Source organism: Pholcus phalangioides, unplaced genomic scaffold, assembly GCF_987345545.1.
Source record: "Pholcus phalangioides strain wild (caught in Gottingen) unplaced genomic scaffold, Ppha-v1.0 ptg000042l_1, whole genome shotgun sequence".
In the NCBI taxonomy this organism is placed as follows: Eukaryota; Metazoa; Arthropoda; class Arachnida; order Araneae; family Pholcidae; genus Pholcus; species Pholcus phalangioides.
Genome location: NW_028301628.1, coordinates 37436310 through 37445263, shown reverse-complemented (window position 1 = coordinate 37445263; position 8954 = coordinate 37436310). Strand labels below are relative to the sequence as shown.

The 8954-nt window shown below is 37.2% G+C and overlaps 1 protein-coding gene across 1 annotated transcript; it reads right to left on the bottom strand.

Annotated features, from left to right (window-relative positions):
* Positions 1–734: 734 nt before the first annotated feature.
* Positions 735–8855, bottom strand: LOC149064989 (zinc finger matrin-type protein 2). The gene is made up of 6 exons (XM_089255143.1): positions 8623–8855; positions 6616–6774; positions 5414–5484; positions 4753–4826; positions 1202–1351; positions 735–1023 (listed from the first exon to the last, which is right to left on the bottom strand). Exons 1-6 carry the CDS (start codon positions 8635–8637, stop codon positions 887–889), a joined length of 606 nt encoding a protein of 201 aa, XP_089111269.1. The 5' UTR covers positions 8638–8855; the 3' UTR covers positions 735–886.
* Between the last annotated feature and the right edge of the window lie 99 nt (positions 8856–8954).

Below are 8954 nucleotides of genomic sequence, written 5' to 3'. Positions count from 1 at the left end.
TGAACATTTTTTTTTATAGACTTTCAGTTAAAAAGAATGACATTTAATTTGAAGTAAACATACTCAATTCAAATGTGGGATATATTATGTGTGCTTAGAAAGGTGCTGTTATATACGTTCCAAATCAGAAGTGCCAAACAATATTGAAGGTTTTTCCCCCATCAATTTTGTCAGCATGATTCCTCCTAGAAGTTGTTAGTTATAGCACTTTGGCTACTCTGGAAAGAAATTGTTACAAAATGGAAGAATAAGTTTGGAAAATTGACATGATGTTTAGCAATTTGACACTCGTTGTTCAGTGACATTGGTCATTTGACAGTTATTATTTAGAAGAGTTGACAAATTAGATAACTTGTTATTTGGCAGAATAGCTCTTATACACTCAGAAACATTTAACATTTCTTCAAGATATGGATAGCATGATGGTAATCAACAATAGAAATCTAGAGTTTTTTTGTGTTATTCACTGTGGCAACCTGATAAGGAGCCATTATTTTTTTGGATAAGATTAAGCTTGGGGGGGGGGGGTCTGAAAATTGATTATGGGGAAAGTCTGTGACCTTTTCTTCCCCCCCCCCCTCCGAGACAGTCCATCCCTTTGGGAAAGAGCCCAAACCATCCCAAGATGGTCTCTCTGTGACCTCTCTTATTTCATGACTTCTTCATGATGATAGACACCCTGGTTTTGCGTGTGAAGAAGTGTGTTTTAATATGAAGAAAATTTTTTGATAACATAAAAATGGGACAGTTCGTTTATTATTATTTTTGGTAATATACAATGATTGTGGTAATGTTCCTTTCCCATCACAGAGAGATGCATGTATATACATACAATAAAGTCCCTTACTGAATATTTTCTTTCTCGATCTCTAAAATTGCATTCCAATCATTTTTTTGATGCACCAAAACCAGTAAAGCCCATAATAGCTGCCATTTCGGGATCTAAGTCACCTGTTTCCAGAGACTCCTGTGCTTTCCTCTTCCGTTCTTTGCGCTTTTCCCTTCTGTACTCTTTCAACTTTTCTTCCTGTGATATGAAAATATCAAATTCTGTTTACTTATTTTCCTTAGCAGTATAAATACAGTCTAACCTAAAATAAAGTCATTGATCCACATATTAATTGTCAAATTATAGATATAGATTTTAGTAAAAAAAATTTTTTTTTTTTTGTAATTACTGTGATCAAGATGGATCATGTACTTGCCTCGTCTTTCAATTCCTGCAATCTTTGTTCAAAATCATATTCTTTCTGTTTCTCTTCCCTTTTCTTTTTGTTTTGCTCAAAACGTCGTTTCACTTGATCTAATGAAGATCTTTCAACTCTCATCGACATGCCAAGATTCCTCTGATCTACAGCGACAAAAGAACACAGCTATTACAGCAAAATAAAAAAATGTTGGCGCACACATGTTTGAAATTGTGGCATAAATTTCTGCAGAACCCAAGTGCGCAAGAACTTTAAAACTGATAGAAAAAACTGATAGGAAATCCATCATCTAGATGTTTAAAAAAAAACTATAACAATTACATGGGATCTGCACCACTCTGGGATAGTAACTTTCAGAAGATTCGTCTGATTCTGACTTGTGTTCATTTAGTCTACGAGGCATATCAATTAAGTTACCTGTCAGACTTGGGAGTACTTAGAAAATTCTTTATGCTGTCGATGACCCAGATATATGCTCAAGTGGCGTAGTAGTAGGATGCTCGTCCTCCACTATGAAGGTTACCATCAAGATCCATGAGTTCAAATCCGGGCATAGAACATCAGAAGCAAGTTCTTTACTTACCGAGTGACCACCGATGGATGGAGCCTTCATTTCCCACCTAACTCCACTGGTTGGAAATTGTCGTATGGCGATATATGACCGGAGTTAGTGTGCAGTAAAGAAGGTAGTCTGATATAGGCCGTATATCAGATGTGCAGAACCTCAGGAGCTAGTGGATTGTGTTTCTTGGCTTCATGAATGATTCCAAGAATCAACTGCTATCAACCCAACAATTGATTTCCCAACTGAGGTCTTGTTAATTTGCTAATATTAAAACAAAACCATCCAAAAAGCAATTATAATGCAGATATATATAAAAAGCAGGGATTTTCTGCAATTTATTACCCAACAGTGCAAAAAAAAGTCATATTAAAAGAGAAATTATACACGGAGGGGTGTACTTTATTATGACCATCTCATTGATATTTCATTGGGCCACTTTTTTTAATGCAGCATTGATTCTTATGTATGTATATCTCTCTCTAGGTATGTACTCTACAAGATGTTGATAAATCTTTTGTGAAATCTCAAACCATGCTTGAATAGCACTTTCCAATAATGTGAGATCGGACGGTTGTGGATGTAGATGTCTGATGGCTCTTTCAACCTTATCCCACAAATGCTCAATGAGATTGATATGTGGGCACCTAAGAAAAGTAAACTCTCCTTCATGTTCCTCAAACCAATCCTGTGCAATACCAGCACTATGCAGGATGCATTTTCACGTTGAAAGTAGCCATCACCATTATAAAAAACCATGAACATAACAGGATGTACTTGGTCAGCAACCATTGATATGTCTTATTCAGATGTTCAACACAAATTTAAGTTCACAAAGCATGCCAGGAAAATTCCCCCAGCCATCATATTGCCTCCAGCAGAACCTAAAAGGTTGTAGCAGTGCACTTGGCTTTTGTGCTGTTCTCACTCACCCATCTGCATGATGTATATAACTGAAAACATGATTCATTGGATCACCTAATCCCTGCGCTCCTGAGTGAATTTGAGATGTTTTTTTATTAGCTGCGAATAGTAGTGTTCGAACAGACGATCAGCTTCCATATCCTATATGATACATTGTACAGTGATCAGTGTATTCAGAGATCCTTTGAGAGGATCCTTGATTAAGATCTGCTGCACTGTTACTGCTCTGTTGTCTTTCACAAGTTTGGAGACTCCAAGTTTGTTCCACCACAACATTCACCGGTTGGAGACAACCACAAGTTTCACATTGAGACCCAGTTTTTTGCCTGACAGTCCAGTCTCTAAAATCTTTTTACAGATGCTCTTGAACATTTCACAAATGCGGCAGTGTCACTCCGAGCTCTTACAATCATCCCACATTGTCTGTTAAATCATGTTTTTTCTCTGTATTTTCGCAAACAACAATTCACCTATCTTACTGTCTCAGGAACTAAGCTTTCCTTTTTTATAGTAACCTAGCCCTCTAGTGGCAACAGTGTAAAGACATAGTTCATTTCTGTGAAGTGGTCATAATAAAAAGTGGACATGCAGTGTAATATCATTTTTAGGACAAATTTTCCAGCCTAATGTGGCAAAAGGACGAGCCGGATAGGCCAGAGTTCTATAAGTATTCACTTTTTACCTCCTCCAATACCGTCAGAAAGATCCTTTTTATATCAAAACCTGCTCTTATTCATATTTTCTGACCTTTAAGCACAAGTGAGTACTTAATAAGTATTTGTCACTAGGGTTACACTGGATTTGCAAACAAAGTAGAATGCTTGCACATGCACAATTCGTAAGGTCACTTTTTCCAATTTCCACAACAGTAGCAACACTATATATATTAACAAAACCATCTTTCACTATAATTTTTCCCAATTAGCACAGAACCTTTAAAAAGAAAAAGAACAAATAACCCTTGCTTTTAATGAATTGTTCACACAATCTCTTTGGTCAGTTTTATTATTCCACCTGGAGCGAGGCGAGGGGTTTTCTTTCTCTACGCTGAGAAGTGTTTTTATTTATTTTGTTAGCATTGTGGTAGTTTTTTTTTTTGCCAGGGGCAATTCGCCATAGGAATCAGCATTGAGTGTTGTTTGTGCACCCTATTTTCTTCGTTTCCAGAGCGGTTTTTCGGACTGTCTTTTTATGTCATCTTGGAGCAATATGAGCCGTGATAAAAATAGCATTTAACCTGCTTGTGGGTAACTTTGGTTCTTGTATTCTGGGAATTTTCATGGTACTTGGTCAAAGCGTGTAAAAATGGGGGGGGGGGGCAATATACTGTATGTTTCAGAGTGAAAAAATAATTCGTCAGAAAAAAAAATTCAAAGTAATTCTGGAAACCTAAAAGGGGTATAAAAGAGTGAATCTAGTAAAATGTAGTTTGATGCTTGAAATGACGTCAAAAAGGAAGACTTGGTAACCCTATTTGTCACATACTTCTGAACTGTACAGTTTTTAAAATTTACTACAGAAAAAAGGAAATCCAATAATAAAACTATTGCACATATTTCAAGATAAGCTTCACGTCTAACTTAATTGCGTGAAACAAAATCATACACTACACAGCAGTGTTTTTCAACAGAACCCAGTGGGTCCATGAGTACTTTGCAAGGAGTCAGTGAAATCATTTTCATTTGCTGTTATTGCATGGGCACATTTAATGTGAAATTTTTTATTATACACAAGTTATAAAAAACACCACATTTTGAATTTTGTGGGGAGGCAGCGTGGAAACTGACCTTTGCTACAGAGAGTCCATTCCATGGTGCCTTGACCACTAAAAGGGGTCCACTACATCAAAAAGGTTGGGAAACACTGCTGTACAGTAGAAATACACACACTTTCAAAATGAACAAAACAAACTTAAAACATAAGTTCTTGTAAAAGTTATTTTACTGTCCATTGATAAATTATTAAGCAAGTATGAAAAGGTAATATTGTAATTTATTAATGTATCACTATTTTTTAAACTAGGCCAGATAGTCGAGAGTCTACTGTATATATACTCACGTTTCTTTCCATTAATGTGGTCAAGGAAATTTATGGAATCTTTAACAACACAATCACAGACATTACAATAGTATCTAGAAGAAAAAAATCCATTACATCAAATAAAATTCAAATGTTTAATAAAGGAAAAAACTGTACTTTGTTAATATTTGTGCATAATATGTCGAAATCTGCAACATAAGTGCAGGAAACAGTTTTATGGTAATTTTTCCTGCGGAACTCTTTCCAGTCAGCTGAGGGCTTGTTGCCGAACAATGCACAACATTCCCCTTTTTGAAAATATGTGTAGTCAAGAAATAGTGGAGTAATATTTAGTAAGCAAAAGATACTTTTTGGAGCAAGATGAAGTTGTATCCAGGCATGAAAAAGCATAAAATTCACTTGAGATGGAATATTTGTGTTGAAAACATTCTTGGCAAAGAACAAATGTTCGCTACAAAACTAGCCATAGGATAATCAATAGACAATATCATGTAATTTCATTGGTGTTGAAATTCGGGGCAAAAAAATTCAATGAAACTGTTTTCATCTAGGGAAGAACATATCTTAATAACAATTGCTTTTCCATCCCAAAAAAATAACATGAAATTTTTTCTTTTGAATATTCATATGTGTATTGTGGGGGAAAAACTATTACTGAGAGCTAGATTTGTTCGCTTACCCTCCTGATTGTGCTGCGGGCGTTGTTTTAGTGATGACCTGAGTTTTTCCCAACTTCGATTCTAAATCCACCTGAAATTGAAAGAAAAAAAAATTGTGGATTATATATTCGCTGCTGTGATTTATACAATAATTTTTTCCCTCAAAACAGTGAAATTTGAACCTGCAAATGTACGATGCCTCACAGAAGGTGTCGTCTTAACACATGGGCCTACCCGGGGACCTCAAGGAAAGAGGGGTCTCACAGAAATGAGAAACGGTTGAAATTTTGTTCAAGTTTGTTGTTGATTTCAGGAAAATCACTTGGCCTGGGGGCCCATGATACTCTTGAGACGGCCCTGCTCAGAGATACATAAGAATCCAAACGTTGAATGAATTCTTATAGGAATTTTAATTTTGTAAGAGAATTTACAAATAATTACCATACTTTAACGTGTAAAGGGAACCCTGTTTATCAAAAATTATGTCCCAAAAAAAATAGGAGGGAGAATCCTATACACGTTAAAGTACTGTAACTTAAGATTTAAAATAATTTAGTTCTCTCGCTAATTTTTCTGAAAACATTTTCAGTCGGTACAAAAATGTATTGATTTGAAAATCGAAAACTAATCCAAAGAAGGAGATCTATGTGTTCAACCTTTAGAAGAGTGTGGGCCACTTTATTGATTTAAAAACGTGTCACAAACTGCTTAATTAAATGATCTGGAGCAGTGCCATATCTCATTTAAGTGACCTGTAAATGTGCCCCAGACTGCCTGAGTGCTCTGGAACTGTGCTATGGATTTCTCAAGCACTCTGTAAATATGCTGCAGTCATTTAAGTGCACTGGAACTGTGGCATGAGTCTGTACCCAATAACGATCTGTGCATATGTGCCACAGATCACTCAAGTGATGTGGAACTGCTTAATAGTGGGGGGGGTCACTTGAATGATCTGGGAATGTGCTACTTACCACTCAAGTGATACAGAACTGCATCACAGGCTATTTAAGTGACCTGTAAATGCGCCACAGCTCACTTTAGCGATCTGGAAATGTGCTGCTTAGTGCATTTTCACAAAATCAAGTTTGAGGTCACCGGCTACATCAGGTCACAGGACTCTGAGGGTCATCGGCTGAGCATGTATGATTTAAATCAATTGCAATTGTTTAAATTCAAATATAGAGCTGGATAATAAGTTTAAATGCTTCATAATCATACTAACCCTATAGTCACGAGGCTTCAGCAACTCTCTTCGAACAGGAGGGCCTTTGTCTTTCGACTTCCATTCGTCTTCATCGTCGTCGTCATCGTCTTTCAAGCGCTCCATTGCAAGAGCTTCGAATTCATCCCTATCCCATTTTCTTCTGAAATCTTCGGGTTTCTGTTAGGGTGGAAAAAGAATATTATTTTGGTTAATGAAATACAATTAAAATATATGCATCCTTACAACTATATATGTCAAGTGAAAACAAAATACAGTTTATTTGCGCCAAGTTGACTAGAAGATCGGTATTTGTGCCAAAACAATTTCTATAGGAGATTGCTAAATCAGAAATCATAGTCTAAAGAAGTCTTCAAAATTTGCTGCCCTAAGCTAAAGTCTTATCTCCTGGGGTTCGAACAACACTGGCACCAAAGTGGTGAATGGCTGAAATTGGTTTTCTGTGGTTCTGCACTCGAGGCATGAATGCGAGCTAATCTCCCTAGAAAAAGGTCACGCCACAGAGAGCAACAGGCCCACAACAGTACAAATATTCAGCCATTACACTTCACTTGCAATTTTAAATATAGGTGGTAGAACTGAAAATTCTTCACACAATACTAGACACACACTTTGTTCCAAACTCTGTCACAAAGCTGGGCTAGAAGATATCAATGGGATAAGTCTGATGGCAGAGTTCTAGCGTTCATTCATATCAGCCAGCCCCCTCCCATTGTAAATACACCTTTGATCATTGAATGGCAATCAACAAATTCTTCAATTAACACCAGGCAGGCATCTTTAACCATGGTGCTCCCTGAAGTATGCAGAGTGCTCGCGCCTAATTTTATGCTCGCGAGCACTTTATCAGTGATCCAATTAAATGCCTTTTACAAATTGTATTCAAGGATTGAAATCATCTTGATTTCAAACATTTGTGTGCCAAACTTTCCATAAGGGTGCTCTTCTTTCAATGATAAGTACAAGCAGTGCTTGGGCTGGGAAAAAAACTGAAGACCTCTGCTATACACCATAGATTCCCAAACCTTTTACGTTCGCGCCATCCCAATCAGATCCTTTTGATGGTACCTGAAATTGGCATGACTCGTTGTTCTGGATGCACTCTGTTTAGTAATTTCTATATCCCTACCCCCCCCCCCCCTTCACGATGTTTGAGGGGGGGGCATACTACTGATGGCTAAGATTCCTGGAAAGCACCAAATTTGGCAATATATTTTTTCCGGCAACTAATAATGTTGCCTTTTTGGAGACAATAACGTTTTTCAAAAATCAACATACTATCCTTATCTGTTTTAGCACCATTTTCTTTTTTATTGCCACCAGCGTTGTTATTATCACCAGCATCCTAGGTCTCGTTACCGTGTCCATCACCATTTTTTATGGATGAGCATTCTTCAGTCAGACTTCAGTTTTTGCCAGCATTTGGCGTGATCTGTAGAAGAAATTATAGTTTCTTGCCTGTAAATGTGCCGCTAGCATGGTTTCAAACAGCGATCACGCCAAAAAATTGGGGTGCCTTAGTAGGAATGCAAAATTCCAATTGTAATGCGTCGGTGAATTCTGTGGCCAATACTTTCTTCATGGGTTCCAGAATTCTCCTGCGCCATGTACTAGCTTGCCAAAAAAGATCGCCAAGAGGCAAGAAATTTTTGGCCAAATTTGGCGCAAGATCTAGAGCAGAGGTCTTCAACCTTTTTCTAGTCGTGAGCACTGCCTGTACCCATCATAAAAAGAAGAGCACCCTTATAGCAAGATCAACATACGAATGCATGAGATCTCAATCCTTCATTGCAATTTGCATTAAGGTGTTTACTTGAGACGTTGATCAAGTGCTCGCGAGCACTAAATCGGACACGAGCATTGAGGACTCTGGGTGCTTAAGTGAGCACCGTGGCGCTCGCGAGGGAACGGGTTGAAGATACCTGATCTAGAGGCACACCATTTGGGAATCACTGGTTTAAAACAATACAAACATTATTATTTGTTCAACTATAAGGAATCACTTACACTAGATGATGCCATTATCGCCACAGCACTTGACGAGACTAGTGAGAGAGTCACAATTTATGAAATAATATGTCACTAGGGACTAGCGCACGCACTACTAACACCTCAATACTTTCACCACAAGAGCATACAAACCAAAGCGTATCAATATAATCTTTAATAAGCGTCTTTAATACGCTTTGATACAAACTCAACTTCACCTCAACAACAAACATTTATCAACATACCCGTTTACTCATGATGCCACAAAGTTTCTCATAATGTATCATAAATAATTTTTCGATTATCAAATACAATTTCCGAATTATATACATGTATAAAATAATAAATGA

Bases quoted from the DNA above. Each gene is read 5' to 3' on its own strand.
- LOC149064989 (XM_089255143.1), bottom strand. The intron at 1,352-4,752 runs GTGAGTATATAT...TTGTCGCTGTAG, and splicing joins CCACATTAATGGAAAGAAAC to ATCAGAGGAATCTTGGCATG. The intron at 1,024-1,201 runs GTACATGATCCA...TATCACAGGAAG, and splicing joins GGAATTGAAAGACGAGGCAA to AAAAGTTGAAAGAGTACAGA.